The sequence below is a fragment of the Bos taurus genome, chromosome 9, assembly GCF_002263795.3.
Source record: "Bos taurus isolate L1 Dominette 01449 registration number 42190680 breed Hereford chromosome 9, ARS-UCD2.0, whole genome shotgun sequence".
In the NCBI taxonomy this organism is placed as follows: Eukaryota; Metazoa; Chordata; class Mammalia; order Artiodactyla; family Bovidae; genus Bos; species Bos taurus.
In genome coordinates, this window is record NC_037336.1 from 25,545,051 (window position 1) to 25,562,607 (window position 17,557).

At 41.3% G+C, this 17,557-nt stretch overlaps 1 protein-coding gene across 3 annotated transcripts; it reads right to left on the reverse strand.

The window, feature by feature from the left end:
• Window positions 1–961: 961 nt before the first annotated feature.
• On the reverse strand, window positions 962–16,044 carry HEY2 (hes related family bHLH transcription factor with YRPW motif 2). Of its 3 annotated transcripts, none has more exons than XM_024996775.2 (5): window positions 15,627–15,955; window positions 13,947–14,025; window positions 13,729–13,812; window positions 11,107–11,188; window positions 962–7,090 (listed from the first exon to the last, which is right to left on the reverse strand). In XM_024996775.2, the coding sequence occupies exons 1-5, from the start codon at window positions 15,776–15,778 to the stop codon at window positions 6,405–6,407; spliced, it is 1,083 nt and encodes a 360-aa protein (XP_024852543.1). In that variant the 5' UTR covers window positions 15,779–15,955; the 3' UTR covers window positions 962–6,404. The 3 variants fall into 3 exon arrangements, with proteins under 3 accessions (XP_024852543.1, XP_024852544.1, NP_001178984.1); XM_024996776.2 differs by lacking the exon at window positions 15,627–15,955 and adding an exon at window positions 15,483–15,618; NM_001192055.1 differs by lacking the exon at window positions 15,627–15,955 and adding an exon at window positions 15,962–16,044 and having other exon boundaries at window positions 4,980–7,090.
• Between the last annotated feature and the right edge of the window lie 1,513 nt (window positions 16,045–17,557).

Here is a 17,557-nt window from a genome sequence, read left to right on the forward strand (position 1 = left end):
CTCCTGACTTAAGCTCCTGATACCCAAAGCAAGAAAGCTGGCTGCCAGACGTCAGTGTCTTGGGAACTGACTAAAGGCACTTAAACACTGAGTTATTGCTCCTGTGTTGTTCTGTCTGCGGCTCCCGCTGCTGGGCACACTTGGGGTTTGATGGTCACATCAAAGTCGGTAGACTGTGTTGTGAGACCTGGTCAGCATGAGCCAGATAATTCACGGGTTTATTGCTGAGACCTGTTCTCCTACAATCACGGTCAGGTAGTACTTGGTGTTTAGGTATGCTCTCTTGGTGTAACACATATGCCTTAAGCCTGCTTAATGCCTCAGCAATTGTGGACTCATGGACATCTTTTGGGGGGTGTTCTGTACCTTGAAAGGGAACGCAGTGTCCCATCAAGCCTCTTTATTGTAGCGATAAAGGATGTTGTCACCAGAGACAACGCTTGCCCGATGAGCTTGATAGTATCCTCATGAGATGACAGTACCCTTATCCGAGGTCACCAGGCTGTATGTGGGTTTTGACGTTACCACACTCCACCATTTGCACTATGCTATGCTTATCTTTCGGCTGTCAGAAATGTCAAAATAACAAAATAAATTTGACAGTGGCTGCCTGTGAGACAAAAAAGCGACTGGCTTAGTTCCTGTTTGGAAGGTGGCTGGTGACTGCGACTGAGAAATGTGTTATGACGATGGTGACATATGGTCTCTGTACCTCTGTGTTTTACCCTCCTGACTGTGGCCACGTCTCATGGGAAGCCTATTTAAAGCAGCTGTGCTGGGACAGACTGGCTAGGATATGGGAAGATGACAGACTTTGCTGGCCCAGGAGAAAGTCTACACGAGCAGCTACATGAAGCTCTGTTCATGTTGTTTTGCTGGGGAAAAAAAAAGTCTTTGGTTCTCTGCACTTAAGGAAAAAGGCTAAAAAAAAAAAAAAGCAATGACAGACATAGAAAGCAGGCAGAGTTTTAGTTTTATAATGTGGTAAATAATATTCAGCTCAACAACTTATAATCAGAACAGGCGGGATTAACTCAAAATACTCAGTTGTTTTAGGAATTTGTGAGAAATATAAAATTCATCATCCCACTTACACAAGTAAAACATTATGAATAATAGCCATTCTTCTTTGCAAAATAGCTTTTCTTCCGCATGAGAAAATTTGACTTTGTTTTCACTGCAATGAAAACACAAAATGACTGCAATGCAAGCTTAAGGCAAGAAACTTTAGAGTTAACTTGCCTCTTTCAGTCCCTTAAAAAAAAAAAAAAGCTTATGAGGCATTCTGTTACATGCATATTTCATTTCATATGCATAAATCTCTTCATTCCCACAGACTAATAAAATGACAACAGAGGTCAAGGATACAGAATATTCAGTTCTCAGAAGACTGAGAATTTAGAGGCATATAAAAATGTCTCTGGATATAAGATTTTTGAAAAATTATACACATATAAACTGTTAACAGTTATAGAAAGCATGCTTAACAGCAGGTGGAAAATTTTAGGTTAGTTAAAGAGCCCTTCCTGATAACAAGACTTTTTAGAGTGAGTGGATTACTGAGCAGGTCTTCATAGGCCAAACGAAGAGTGTTGTTTTATGACATGATGGACCTGGAATGCATAAACATTCAGAATAATCCATCATTTTCCCCTCAAAAAAAATCCCTTAACTTTTATATCTAATGGAAGACAGGAATTTTTTTTCAAATTCAATTCTCTCAGCTATCTAGCCACTATTTTGCCTCACTTTTGTCAGCCACCTTGACTGAGATGATAGAATATTTTTTGATAGCTTTTACAGAGGGTAACTTCACTGATTAAGATAAGCAGTTCAATACTTTAACTCTCAACTGCTTGACAGTTTAAAGTTAAAACCAGGGAACTGCCAAAATAATTTCCTTTTATGTTGCATTATTATAAAGTGCAGTTATTATTTTTTATCCTTTCATATACTAAATGGGAGAGATGATAGTGATTTTTATGCTAATTTACTCTTGTCTTTAGCTCAAAGTGATCTCAGGCAGGTTGAAACTTTTGGTTAGTCTGAATAAGTGAGTCCAAAAGTTCTGCCAGAAGCTACTGCCTAGAGGTCAAAGGTATGGGCTTAAGAATCAGAGAGGCCTGGGCTGACTCACAGCTCAAACTGCTAGGTTTGACCTTGGAAATCAACCTCTTCTCCATTCCTAACATGTAACGATAATAAAACTATCTCCTCTATAGGACACTTAACCAGGCTTCAATGAGGTAACAGATGTCAAGCACTCGACATGGAGCTTAGCACAGAAAATGGAACAGTATTAATAGTATTACGACATATTTGTTTCTAGACTAGTGATTTACAGCGAGTTGTTGATTCTGTCAGTCTTAAAAGAGGACCAGACTCCCTGACCAACCAACCCCATTCCAGTCTGTTCTTCTAAAGTTAGAAGAGGGGGAGAAAGTGCCACCTGGTACCTGAAAAGCCATTTCCTATCTGCCTCTGGCCTCTTGTACAAGACTGTCTATGGAAGCTAAGGGACTTTTCTTCTTTTAAAGATATCTCATTCAAGTTCAAAGACTTATCCTTCACTCCAAAGAACACAAGCTATAGTCACCGTTTATGATGTCGTATGTGCTGTAATGCTTTGTTGTAGTTGCTAAAATATTCACAACCTCGGTTATTGCTTAGATCTTAAAAGAATTACAAGGGGAAGTCAAACTCCTTTCTTCAGTAAAATGCAGAACTAGGAATAGTCCCATTGGGCAATAAAAACATGAAAAGCTTAAAAAAATACATCTATCTTTAGATCATTAAACCATTACAAGGTCAATCCAGATTCTTTGATTTGACTAAGACTCTTGCTGATATTTTTAAAGAAAGCTAAATCCCCCATGTTTTAATCTATGTACATTTCTAGCCATGGACTTTTAAAATCACATCTGAATATATTATTATTGTATCACCTCAAATGCAAGATGCAATTTTTTTAAAAGTTTCACACTTTGGAAATTGGGATATGTAAAATTATGTTGTGGTGGTACTTTTCCTTAAAATCTTAAATAGTGTACTTTGTAATTAATGGAGTCTTACAGAGATATGAAATTCTAAAATCATCTTGCTTTGTGATTACTCTTACCTTGCATTAATTATTGGTAAAAGGGACAAGTTAAATAAATAAGAAAGATAATTTAAAAGGCATCTTTAAGACTGAGGATACATTTGTACATGTGGATTATAAGCCAACAATCTGGTTAATATTTGGACTCTATGTTTAACCATTACTTTAAAAGTCCCTTAGATTTTTCCAAATATGATAGGAAATGTCGTATTTGTAATTGCAAAAGATCCCAAGGAGAGAAAGAGCCTCCCTAGCTAGTTTCTAGAAACCCCTTTCCTCATTTTCAGGGCGCCTGTTTCTTTTGAGGGTCCCTGTGAATAGCTAGGGTGGCAGTCGTACCCAACACTGTCAGGCTGCAAGATCACACAGCATTGGAAAGTGAGTGTACACAGCACAACGCTGGGCACACAGGAGCTATTCAATAAACACTTTCTGGTTCACTGATGTGAAATACAAAACTGGGTTCTAATTAGCCACATAGAGCTTTCATCATCTGGGGAGAACTAAATTTCTAAAATTGTTCTTTTTTTTTTTTTCTTTTTTTTCCCCCCATTAAAAATCCTTTAACTTTGGGACCAACTTTTACCCAACTAAAAGCCACCAATAAATCAAACCCTAAAAGTTCTTTTTCCCTTGAACTATAATTTTTTTTTAACTATTTTGGTAGTGAATGCTGAAAATTCCCACCCTTAAATGCAGAACACTGCTTTCACAGAACACTGAATCAGAGAGGGAAAACTCAATGATAAAGTTAATAGAATGAAATACGATGTTAAAAATTGAAGATGTAAAACATTGATCAAGAACCAATGAAATTTAAACGATTGAAATTACTGATGATTATCTTTGGGAATACTGACAACCTTAGCAATTATGTAACATGCTGGCTGGCAAATATTTTAATCAACTAAATTGAAAAATAATAACCAATATCTAACTGAAACAGGAAGAGAAAAAGATGAAAGAAAGAAGGAAGAGGGGATTTACTTTCAATATTTAATTCAAATTAAAAAAAATCCTGATCACTAAAAGTTTACAATCTACAAAAAGTTATTTGAATGCTGTCATTACAACAGGCACAGAATCAACTATTAGATCCTAAATCAAAATTATTTCTATGCCTGTTATCCACAAATCATGACTAAGAAACAAACTCCAAATACCACTAAACCCATTTTGTTATTTGTTACCTAATCCCATCAGAGCTAACTGACATAAAATAACCACAGAGCTTACAGACAAGGAACAAAGATGATCTGTTTTGGCTCATTTTTTTCACCCACTTACAGAAAGAAAAAATAAACTATAGGCTTGATTTTTCAAAATTAAAATTATTTAAGAGGTCTCCCACTTTTTCCTTTAACTCTAAGCATAATTGATAAGCATAATAAGAACATTAAAAAAATCTTCTTCTATGTTTGGCCCAATAGTTTCAGAAACTCTGAGAGAATCTATTTTAGGCTTCACTGAAGAAGGGATCCCTGCATAGTTTCTACAGCATCAAAAGAATCTTGAGGTAGGTACAGAGCATGTGATATTTTAAAAACACTCTATAAATATTTGAGTTACAAAACGTATGACACAAACGCATTACCCTACGTTCAGTATACTATTATTTGACGTTCTGCTATTTGCTCTTTTCCAAGAACTATGCTAAAAATAAAAGGCAGAGGAAACCAATCACTTCTTGCCTCCAAATGGTGTCATACTCACCTATACTTAATTGATTTACAAACTCAAATACCTGTTATTTTCAAGGCTGTGAATTATACCAAATGACTTAGAAAAAGAAAAGCCAAGGCTTAATTTGTTAGTGAAACAAGGCCTTTCTTGAAATTCCTGTAAACTTTCATTCTGCAAAGCAACTCATCCACATTAAAATGGTCAAAAAGGACTTCATTTAATTAGTGATATGTAGACTTTTGCATAGAAAAAGGTTACAAAGTAATGCATAGAAGACTAGGTACAGTAATTTTTAAAACAAATATTTAAAAGTATAATTTTGCATAATGTTTAACATTCTCATAATGTTTATTGCTTTCTCCACACAGCAGAGAAATGAAGTGCATAATAATACATGCTGTGTCTTTGTCTTTCAAACATAAAATCTCATGTGCTCAATTTCAAAGTATTAAGAGATTATTTTGTCGTTAAAACAAAAACAAAACCAAAACACATTATGTAGCACTAGTCTAGGCATGGACAAAAATAATTTATGTACATCCCATTGAATACATTCATCTTGATTTGGGATCAAATGCAATCACAGGCTTGACAAAGGACATTTAAAAATCGTGGCTTTTCTCTTACCATTGTTCTCTCCCTGCCTCATCACTTCCAGAAATGCAACTTCTCTCCAAAAGGTGACAATAGATTTTACATGTTATTGGGATGAAATCAAGAAGATAAATATGTAAAAATTGTCCAAATGATACAGAATAAATTAAACTTTTACAACCAGAGAGTTTTCAAGTTGGCATGAGTCAGATAGCCTCTGGTGGGCACATAGTAAGTAACTGCCTCTAGGTGCACTCTATAAATGCATGGTTTATAAAAAGAAGCACCATGTTTTGAGCCATGAAAGAAAATGCCTGGGGGTTTGCAGGCAGGGCAGAAATGCTTGTTAATCTGAGCACTGATGTAATAATTGCTTACACTAATGCATTGCTAAATGTCACCACTTGGCAAGTCTGTACAAAGAAAGCAAACTAAGATAAAACTAGGACTTTCAACTTGAAAATTATTTTCAGCAATCCTTTTGGCCAATAAAAACCTGCTGGTTTCAACAGAGTGCTCTTCTCTTGTATTGTACTAAAGTATCTGCAGCCTAATGCAGGACTTCTGTCCCTTATCCTTTCTTAACCCAACCTCTACACTCTTCTTTATTTGTGCAATGTTGTATGTTCAAAAGAAAACTTTACTAGCTCAGGCACTTATGAAACACAAATATTTTTTCCCATCTAGTTTCAAGAGAATTGAGTCAGGTCATTTTTCTTCCCCAATTCAGACATCCTGATGCACTGCTGGATGGTATGGTCCATATATTTTCCAGGAAACTTCTAAATGGAAACAAGTGTGAAGTTTTCAAAAGTTGCTGATGTCAAGTTACAAATAGCCTTAAACCAAAACAGAGGGGAAAAAAAGATACCACATTTCCACTTGTGAGATTTGTGTCTCAAACAACTTTTCTGTTCCTTTGTGGGTCTGCAGACATCTCTATGGCTACTTCCAGGGTTGCAGAGGTTTTAAGCTGACTCGGAAATGAAGGACATTCAGTTGCTACTGCGAGGAATTCCGTGAAAACTTAAAAAGCTCCTACTTCTGTGCCCCAGGGTCGATAAGGTTTACTGTTTGTTCCACTGCCTGTCTGCTGAGGGCTGGATGTGGCTGATACCGACAAGGGCGGGCTGATGGCTGTTGCAGCTGCCACGGCGGCAGCTGCGTTTGGGGGGAGCATGGGGAATGCCCCAGCAAAGGACAGAGGGAAGCTGTGCGCAGCTGCGGTGGCCGCTGCCGCGGCCGCGTGGACAGTGGCGGAGAGGGACAGCAGAGAGGTGGAGAGAGGCGGCACACAGGGGGCGACGCTGCCCGTCGAGGGCATCCGCAGGGCGGAATCCGCGTGGGCAAACGTGGCGGTGAGGAGGGCGGAGCCATGGGCAGGAGGCACTTCCGAAGTGGTGGAAAGGCGACAGGGCGTGGACTCCGAGGCGTGGAGTCCGTTGGGTTGGAGCAGGGCTGCAGGGAGGTGGTGGAAGGCCGCCGCCCAGTGGTGAGGATGCAGGGGGTGATGGTGGTGGGCCAGGGAGGAGGTCATGGCCGCCGCCTCCCGCTGCGAGGCGCACGAGCTGAGATGCGAGACCAGGCGCACGCGCAGCGGGTCGGAGGAGTCCAGGCCTTCCACGGAGCTCAGGTACCTCGCCACTTCTGTTAAGCACTCCCGGAATCCAATGCTCATGAAGTCCATGGCAAGGGCGTGTGCATCAAAGTAGCCTAAAAAGGGGTTCGAGCACAGTGCGGGCCAGAAGACACAGCGAGGGAGAGAGAATGATAACCATTATGAAAAGTAACCACCGACTACGTTCCACCCTCTCCTTCAGAGATTTAAGTACAACTAGCGGTCCTTTCTGAAGATGCTGCCAGCTATTTATGGCCGTAATTTTTGCAGACATTAAGAAAGTATACTTTGCAATTCACATGTGTGACAATTCTGGTAGTGCTATACACTACAGCTGTTCTTGCAACCAAATATTACAGTGGGGGGAAAAAATTAAGAACATCTGTGTTTCAAACACTTCCAGAAAAAAAAAAAAAATGGTGTCTCTTTTGTATGGTGGGACAGTGAAATTCTCTAGTAAACTTTTGCACGGGTATTACAGAGGACCAGTCTCTCTGTCTCTGTCACATGAGTTAGAGATTAAAGGGTTTATCGGAAACATCCTCACTCCCTTGGCATTTGTAGCTGAGATGTGAAAAGCATACAACCAGATTGAGGACTTCGTTAGAAATGTGCTAGAACTGCTTAATAAAGTCATACATGCTTCGTGACTCATGGTGGTTTTTTTTTTAATCGACAAAATGAAAACACCATTCTTTGTATGAAAAAAATTTAAAGAAAGAAAAATGATTTTTAAAAATGTGGTTACTAATTTGAAGATCGGATTTTTCTATCAGGTAATATGAGGCTCTTTGGCTGCCATGAGGTTACTATAACTCTTAGCTTTCCTGAAGTTCAAATATAAATTTATTTCATTGGTTGTCTTAGTTTAAGTTTTTTCTGGCATTTATTCAAGAAAATAAATGTATGTTAATTATGTCCTTGTGTATGCATGTACTCCTACACATAAGGTTATTATCATAAAAATGGCTAAAGTCCATCACATTTATGAGAATCTCTTTTTATCCAAAGATAATACATTAGAATAGAAAATAATAATATCTGACTAGTATCAGTGCCAATTTAGGGTACTGATAATAATCAGAGATTTGGGGAAATGTCACCACTTGGAATTAGTGACCTATAGTACAAACACATCCTTCTCAGATTTTTTTTCTCATTTGCAAGTTTTTTTAAAAACAATTTTCAAATTAAAATTTAGTCTACTCACTTTGGGGATGTGTGTATATATAAATGACAAATATCACATTCAAACAAGGTTATTTTCATCTAAGGCATTTACTGTATTATCTTTTTTGTTTTTGTAGATCAAAGTATTACCTGTTTCATTTATCATCTATTAACATTTAAACTTATTCTATAGTTTGACTCTGGAAAAATAGTTGTCACAGTAGTCAAAGTTCAAGAGCTAGAATTCCAAGAGAAACTTGGACGTCCCAAAAAAGAAATTTGGGGAAAAATATATACATTAAGATAGTAACAGCACAAAGCTGACATAAGAGAATATCATGAAATGTGGAAGATAAGCAACAAAAATCGTTATCATCCCAGGCCTTCAGCACAGTTAGTAATAAAGCCCCTGACATTTAGGAGGTAAAGTTTTTCCTGAAGAAGATGCCTCCAAAGAAAGATTTCACATTAAGTGTCCTTAGGGTCCTCTGTAAGGCTTTGCAGACTTCTGACTTCCATGAGAGAACGGAGGTTATCATCAGAGTAGACAGAGTCCAGAAACCCAGAGGGATCCAGAAATTTAGGTTACTCTAAATCTTCTCTAGAAATTACTGCCTTAGCAAAACAGACTAAAGAATAGATCAAAAGAATTGAACCCCAAGAGCTTCCAAGAATTTTCATGACTAGGCACAAAGTAATTGAAATTGGTGATTTGCTGGCTATATATTGTTCAACATGGCTGAGTTCTCTGTTGTATCTTAAGGCATATAAATTATATAATTCCTATTCTACCGCTGAATGCAGAGGGAAACCACGATGAGCAGCTGTTTCCTGTGACTGGATCTTGGGCCAATAACAATAGCAGAGGGGTTCACGCCGCTTTCCATCACTGCACTATGGGCTTTAAGTGACTAAACTCACAACAACATTGTGAAGCAAACACTCTCACTGTCCTCATTTTATAGATGAAGAAACTGGGCTTCAGAGAAGGTTAGTAACTTATCCAGGGTCACAGAGCTTAAAAAAAAAGAAAAAAAAAAAAATAGCAGAGCCAGGATTTGAAACCAGGCAACCTAACCGCAGAGTCTCTGCCCTTCGCCAGTACATTCTGAGGCCCCATAGTTGCTGTGAGTCTAACAACTTGCGCCCACACCGCCAGCCCCTCCTCCCCCCAAGGCCCACACATTCTCTGGTGAGGTGACCTCTCTAATGACCGGGCAGTCAGGCGACTTGTGTGGAACTTGCTCGCAAATGTCTGTTCACAGACTATTTTGGGACGGATTTTAGGACTGTTCAGGTAGCCGAGAATAGCAACCAAGATGGAACTTCGTTTTTATACTAAGGCATAAGAACAATATTACTCTTTAGAAGTATAGCTCATGCCAACTATTTGAAACACTGATCAAAATCCTTAGCTTTACAGCTAACAGTGCCAAGAGAGGTAAAGCAATCAAACAGCTTTCCCCTGCAGCATCTCTAACTCAGTCAGTCTCCTAGTATCTTGAGGGAGCTCGTGTAGAGACAGAATCATGGGGCTGCGGGGACCCTTGAGAATTCAGTGCTGCTGATACAGGCCTCCCCATGTAGCTTAGCACCTCTGTCTCGGTTTAAAGGTAGGGGCAGTGGCTAAGCTGGGCTGGATCACTGGCATCTACAATTTCATCCAGTTCTCTATTATGTAAGAATATTTGCATGCTTTGCAGAGGGTTACATTTTAATGAGAAGAAATCACAATTCCATACCCATTCAGTATGTTTATTCATGCAGGACAGTTCCTTGACCAAGGACAACAGAGGGTAAGTCACACTGGGCTGAGGGCATCCCTTTACCATGATCACCCTCCACCTGACACAGGTAGAAAGATGGTGATGCTCAGAGCTGATGTTCTACAGGTCCTCAGCTGGAGTTAAATACTGAAATACTTGGGCACCAATTGGTAAACAGCTATTTCTCTCCAGTGCCCTGCTTCTGCCCTGATCTAGGGAAAACTCTGGTGCTCTGCACTAAAAGTCTAATGCTGAACAGAGAGAAGCCTCTAGGGTGTGGCTGCAGGGCTTCGTCTTTATGGTACCCTCTCCTCAGCCAGTTATCAAATATATGGACTAGCACCCTTGGGTAAGACGAATACGGAAGGCCTTCTTGAAGGGGAAGAAGATACAATGGGCAAAATCAAGTCTGAGGATACGTGAGAAGTACGATAATGAAATCTGAACGAATCAGCGTCCAGGATCTCAAGTTCATTTATACCATGAAGTGAGGGTCCGTCCCCGAGACCCCTGGACTATTCCTCCCTAAGTCACTATCTGGTACAGATACATCTCTCCATGGCACTGGGCCAGGGCACCTGCTCCTGTTTGCTCTCTGCGGGAATGACTGTTGCATCAGTGGTTTCCAGGACAGAGATTCACTACCTGCACTTCAAATGCTCTGTGTGGTCTAAATCCAAGACCAATCAGACTCTGAAAACAACAATGAAAATTCACTTCTTTTGGAATAGCTGCATGATACTGAGTCCTAGCCTTGATTTAATGGGTGGAGGGGAGGGCGGTGGGGGAGGGAAAGAAGAAGATAAAAAAGATTGCCTCTAACCTCCTGTTTATGTTTGGATGTTTGTGTGTTTGTTTTGTCTTTGGTACAAATTCCAGCATGCACTTCTGAAAGTCCCAAACAAATCTCTGACCAGGCTGCTGTGAATGAAGCCTTACTCCCACAGTACTATGAAAGCAAACACAAGCCCAGGGTCAAGTGCTGCTTTTGTTCCAGAAGTTCTTTCCCACGAGTTCAATCCTGCCATTAGCATTGATTTCCACGGCTTTAATCTGGGACCTCCTATCTCAGCTTGTTAAAGAGCTGTTCAACTATGACTTCCTTACAATCTTAAGGAGAAAAAAATGAAAAGAGAAAGGCAGAAAGGAGGGGAGGAATGAAGTCACCGACTTACCTTTACCCCCAGTTGCCTGCAGCATCTTTAAGTGATCTACTGTCATTTGAAGTATTTCAGCTTTTTCTAACTTTGCAGATCCCTGAATAAACAAATAATGAAGTCTCATAAATCCTATGGAAACAAATTTGGAACAATTTATCCTGAATGTTCATTTTCCCTCCCACTAAGAAATTCTCAGTTTAATTTTTTCATAGAAAAAAAAATCTGAACTCCTTCCAAATTTCACATGAAGACACTAATTATGTCACACCTAGTGACAGACATTTGCCATTTTAACTCTTAAAGAATAAAAGGCATGAGAAGTAATTTTTAATCACAAAAACAATTACACTAAGATCACTCCACCCAAACTATTACAACTGCAAAATTCTCAAACTTTGCATCAATCTCTGCCCTGGTTAATAATATACTTTATTAGGCGATATATAATAGTCTTCCCTGGTGGCTCAGACAGTAAAGAATCCACCTGCAATGTGGGAGACCCGGGTTCGATTCCTGGGTGGGGAAGATCTCCTGGAGGAGGGCATGGGACCCACTCCAGTATTTTTCCCTGGAGAATTCCATGGACAGAGGAGCCTGGCGAGCTACAGTTGTTGGGGTCACAGAGTTGGACACAACTGAGCAACTAACACTATAGGGCAACTGACACTTCAAAGTCTGGATCAGTTGAATCCAACTCTGGAGGAAAAGGAGATAGGATCTCAGAAAATTATTGTCAAAAGCATATTTTTCAAAAATAGAATTCTAAGATGCCTTTAAGGTAATTCATACTACACTACTGCTGTAAGAAGTACCAAAAGTGCAAAAAGGGAGACTTTCAAAGTTTTTTCCCCCAATAACTACCAGCAGGTGTCACTGTAAATTCCAAGATCATAAACAAGAAAGCATATCTACCTCTTTATCTAGTAAGCATCAAAAATGCTTAAGGATATCTGAACGCTTTAAAACGGCTCTTAATAAAACTGTCTTGGAAATATATTTTATGCCCATTCCCCCATTTTAAGGCACCTCTGGAAACCAACTGGAATATGCCACTTCAAGCTGTCTCAGAGGGCTGTGGGTGGCTTCTAATTTCTTGGAAGAGCGAAATAATTAAATCAGTATGTTTTCTTGAAAAGGAAACTGAAGTTTATTTCAGGTTCCTATGCTTTACTTGTTTTGTGAAAATTGTCAGCACCCAGTACACGGTGAGAGTGCCAGAGTTATTTAAACTGCTCAAAAGAACACTCTTCTAATCATATTGTGACACAGCCAGCTCACCAGGGTTGGTCGCCAAGCTCAGCAAATGGGAAAGCCTGTGTTTATGGTAACTAACTGCCAAACTACTGAGGTCTGCTTTTAAGGTTTGTTTTAAGTCGACAGTTAAGGGGGAAAAAAAAAAAAAATCTAACAACCCTCCCTCTTCCCGCAAAAATCACCGAACTGTACCTCATAACTGTAGACATTTCAGTACTGAAAGTAAAAAATGTCATTGATTACTGATATTTCATCGTGTTGTGGGAAATGCTACTAATCAAAACTACAACTTGCCCATTATATTTAGCTTATCAGTTTTAGCATACAGAGTGGGTGTCTTTTTTCTTTTAAAAATGTGTAATCGATAACACATGACACCTTGTACTTCTGTTCATGTTCAATTTTTCCATGAAGATGAACAGGAGTTTCAGTGAAAGTGACTAATAACAAAACTGCAGTTTCTGGATAATTTCCAAGGACTTTGTGGGGCTTGCTTTATAATGTTTGTGGTTCATGAAACAACAAAGTGGAATAAACAAACAATGGATGTCTTATATCCTATTTGAAGTTAATTGAAAGTATAACATCTTCAACAAGCGTATGATGCCATGATGTTTGAAAGATGCTGTTAGAACTCTGACCGTCAACCATGGAGGCCGAGGGAAAACCACAACTTTTCCAAAATGACAGAGGAAGATTTAAACATTTGGCTTCCTACTTTATCAAGTGTGCAAAATATTTTTTCCTTTTTCTTTTTTTTTTGTAAACAAACACTTGAATTCTGAAAAGGGGAATTTATGGCTAGTTTGATTTTTACCAAACTTTCACAAATATGCCTCAAAATAAACATGATTCTATTAACCCAGGGATTAAAAATGAAACCAAGTGGTTTGGTAAATAAATTTTGTTAGTACTATTATTTAGGAAATAGAATGAGAGATGTTACTTCCTTGGCTTTGGCTGTTTTTTGGTTTTTTTTTTTTAAATAAAAAAGCTTACTTAAAAGAATAGTTAAAAATAGTTTGAGACAAAAAATGAAATTTCACATAGATATCTTTTTTTTGTTGTTGTTAAGAAGACTACTACATACAGCTCGGTTTTAAACCACTACTGGTATTCATAGAAAGAACAGAGAAAGCATGAACATGTTACCCTGAAGGGGAAAATAAGCTAGAGAATGGAAATGTTTTTCAACTTCATGATGGATTATGTTTTTAATAGTTTTGCCACAACAAAGCATTTTATTGAAATAGCTGCTGTGTGCCAGATCAGGGCACATACACCATTATTTTAATGAGCTTTAACAAGAACCCACATTCCCAGATGAGAGAATTAGATTTTTTGAGCTCTTTGGTGGGATGGTCAGGGGTGGGGGCAGCTTACTTGTTTTTCAAAAGCGGTTGGCACCAGTCGTCTCAACTCAGATAAACTGTTATTTATCCGATCTCGACGCCTTTTCTCTATTATCTATCCCCAAAAAAGCAAAAGAACAACAAAAATGTATGAATACACGGATGATAAAATGATTCATAATGGAAAAATACAACCACTACACGTTAGGCAGGATTACAGGAAACAAAAAGAAAAAAAGAATCACATACCCCTCTCCTTTTTTTTCTTGCCATAATCTGAGATGTTGTTGTTGGCGAATTCGACCTAATCACAGAGCTAGTACTTTGCCTACGAGATAAGAAGAGTTTGTCAGGTGCTGTATGAACATAACAGTTGTTTCTTCTGGGTGCTTGAAGGCACCCATGAAATAATTCAGAGAGAGAGCATAGTTAGATCAGTGTTATTTTATTAATTCTTATTCTTAACAAACTTTGCTTTCAGCCCTTTCATATCTTTTCAGGAAAAGAATCATGCCATTTTTTTCTTTTAATGAGTAATCCAGATGCCAAATCTACTGGCAGAAAACATCTCTAAACTTTTATTGGTCTCCCAATGAAATACTTATGGGCAGTCAGGGTGAGAAGTTAGATATTAGTACTTCCTAGTTCCACTCATAAATGTTTCTTAAAAGTCAGCTAATCTCTAATAGCATCCCTCCTTCTCCCTGAGGACAGACCCACTAAACAAAGCAATGCTATTGTAAAATAAAGGCCATGTTTAGCAGTATTATCAAACAGATATACAGTCACCGTATGTCAAACTGCTGTCCCTAGATGCAGTCTTTAAGATAAACAGAAGTTATCTATTTCAAAACTCCAATTAGTCATACAGAAAGAAAAAAAAGACAAATTCAATGTTTTCTGTGTCAATTTTCCAAAAGAATGACCCCAAATTAAATATGCCACTAACAGAAAAATTAAAATTAGATCAACTATTAGGTAAATATTTTACTTTGAAAATAAAACTCTAGGTGACTATCTCTCAGCCTTCAATCTAAGCTTAAAACTCTGAGTTGTAACCCATCTTGAGTTTGCTAATAAAAAAATATTTTGTATCAAAAGTTCAATCAAATCACCGCACTGTCACATAATTTTTTATGATACATTCTAGTTGGTATCTGTTTCTCTTCATAATTCATGGATACTCTGCTTTTTCGTGTTCTCAAATTCTCCAGGTTCCTGTTATTTGTTCTTTCATTTTAGAAATGTTGTGCACACCAGGTTCTTATTACCTCACCTTCTCACTTCTGGATCTTATTTCTGAATTAACTGTTCCCCTCATTTCCACCCCTTCTCAACTGGTTTCACCTTTCACACATCTTTTGTTTTTCAGATCTCATTTTTTTAAAGATGACACAACACTTTAATAATTATGATACTTTGGAAACAATATTTCAAGTAAGTATCTTTGCTTCTGCTGATTCCAGGCTAGCTAAGGTCTGTACATATTAGACTAATATTGAAAGAAAACCAGTTTTCTAAAGGTAGAAAGAATTTTACTCTTGAGTGACAGCTGCAGATAAATAATTAAGGTGCTTCTGGGGATGCCAATTAGAAGCAATTATCATTTGACCCGCCTTGGCACTAAAACGCCTCCATAACCTCCCTCTGTCACTGCAGAGTGGAGGGCTGGCTTCTGTGATCACGACCCCGATCTTTTCCAGACTTAGGAACAAACAGTAAGAGTGAGGACGCCCGAAAGACTTGTCACTCACACCTCCGTCAACCAAATTACACTCGACCAACCTGGAAATCTCAAACTATTTAGCCTTGCCATCGCAAACTGCTTTAATTTCTCCAAAAAGCAAGTCATCTTTTAGCATCTTTAAAAATTAAAACAATCTCCCCGCCCCCCTTCGCCTGGCCCATTTTGAAAGTGCTCCCCAATACAATTTCGGTGGCGGGTGCGTCGCGGGGTCGCCCGGACATGCCAGTCCGCGTGTCCAACGCTGACAGCCAGGGGACCCTCCTTCGCCAGCCCCTGCACACTTCCAGCCGCGTCCCCCGTCTTCTCGCCCCACCCCTCGAGTGCAAACCCACATGCCTCGCCCCACCCCAACACGCGCTCCGCGAGCGCCCACCACTCAAAAGTATTCCAGGCAAAACTTTCCCCTGCTAGGTTAGAAGGCGGCGGCGAAAAACCTCGGGATTTCCAACGAGCCGTTGGTACACAAAGCTCCCCGATGCCTCGGGCTCCGGACAGCTCCCGCCGAGCCCGCGCTCACCCCGAGTAATTGTTCTCGCTCCCCACGTCGATGGTCTCGTCCATGTCGCTCTCAGAGGTCGTCTCCTCGCAAGGGCGCTTCATCGCGGAGAAGACCGCGCGGGCGCAGCCGGGCCGGAGCCACGGACGCCGAGCGGGACGCAGCGCCCTCCCTGCCTTCCTCCTCCCGCCTGCCCTCCCTGGGCCCCGGCAGGCGCGGCTCCGGCGGCGGCGCGGTCAGCTCCTCGCGGCTCTTTCCCACGCCGCCGCCCAGCTCGGCCGCAAGAGCCGGCGCCGGCCACGCCTCCCTTCCCGCGCGGGCGGGGCCCCCTCGCCCGCCACCCGCGCGCAGGCCCCCGCCCGCTCCGCCGGGCACCGCCTCCCCGAGGGCTAGCGTGGTCTGGGATTGGCTGAGGCGGAGGGGCGGGGCCGCGCTGGCCAATGCGGGCCGCGGAGCTCGGGCTTGAGGCGTGGGAACGCGGCCGCGCCTCGGCGGCCCTGGAGCTGAGCGCGGGTGGGGAGGCGCCGCGGTGAGCGGGAGCGCGAAGTTGCTAACCCTAGATAGGGAGGCGCGCGGACGTGGGCACGGGCGCCGGCGCGGGCGCGGCGGGGGCGGGCCGGAGAGGGGCGGGCTCTGGACCTCGGGTTTTGGCGCTCCTCCGCACCCCGCCGTCTGCCCGTGAAGTTTCAGCCCTGTGTTTAAAGAATAACCCCAAGCGCGTGGCTGAGTGTGAGCGAACGTGTGTGACGTCGGGAGGCGCCGTGGCTTAACCGAACCGCCCCACTCGACTGTCCCTTGTCTGGACCAAAACTGCTGACTGATTGACCCTGGCGGTCACATTTGCCCTCTGGGGTTTTTGGAAACCCTAAATCAAAGTTGCTTTTCTCCCTGGCAACTCGCACGGCTGCTTCCGCGGCCTCTGGGCCGAGAACAGATAAGGACGCGAGTTTCCCCGACCAGGTACTTAAAACCGCTGGCGGTCGGAGGGTCTGAGAGACAGGCCACCAAACGATTTCCGATTTGCTCTGAATCAGTTCTTTCCATTTGGCCACCCGGGCTGTAGGCTGTAGATAATAGATCCCGCTGAGTAGACCTTGGGTCGGAGTTGTGTCTACTCTAGTGACAGGAAGGACAAATCAATGGTGCGGGTATTTTAGGATACAGGTTTAGTAGTTTTTTCAAGTTCGAGTTTTTCGGGCTTGGATGATCCAGATAATTGCAATTCTCCACAGTCTCTGGTTTGGGTAGTCACAGCGGTAGAGCTAATTAGAATCCCTACGTGAAAGAAAAGAACAAAAATCGGGCTTGGAAACTTGTTTTCTAAAAGACGAAATTCGTGTCCAGTTTTTTGTGCATTGGACAGCGTGGGTGTATACCATTTAAAATGTGCCCTCAAAACACGTTTTCAAGCTGCTCTTTCTCTCCATGATCTGAAGTAGTATCTTTGGAACCGGCGGCTACGCGGATGTATCTGCGAGGGCAGCTGGAGTCGGTTTGCCCGCCCGGGGGCCGCGGTACCGGGAGGCGGGCGCCGGGTCGGTCCGGGTCAAGCCGAGACTGCAGTCATCGCGTCCCGGCAGCTCTGTGCTAAGTGCGGAAAAGCCCCTGAGAAAGAGG

Coding starts and splice junctions, on each gene's coding strand:
- HEY2 (XM_024996775.2), bottom strand. CDS start 15,778: ATGTGGGTTTGCACTCGAGGGGTGGGGCGAGAAGACGGGGGACGCGGC. Junction 14,026..15,626: donor ACGCACCCGCCACCGAAATT/GTATTGGGGAGC, acceptor CTTATCTCGTAG/GCAAAGTACTAGCTCTGTGA. Junction 13,813..13,946: donor CAAGAAAAAAAAGGAGAGGG/GTATGTGATTCT, acceptor TTTTGGGGATAG/ATAATAGAGAAAAGGCGTCG.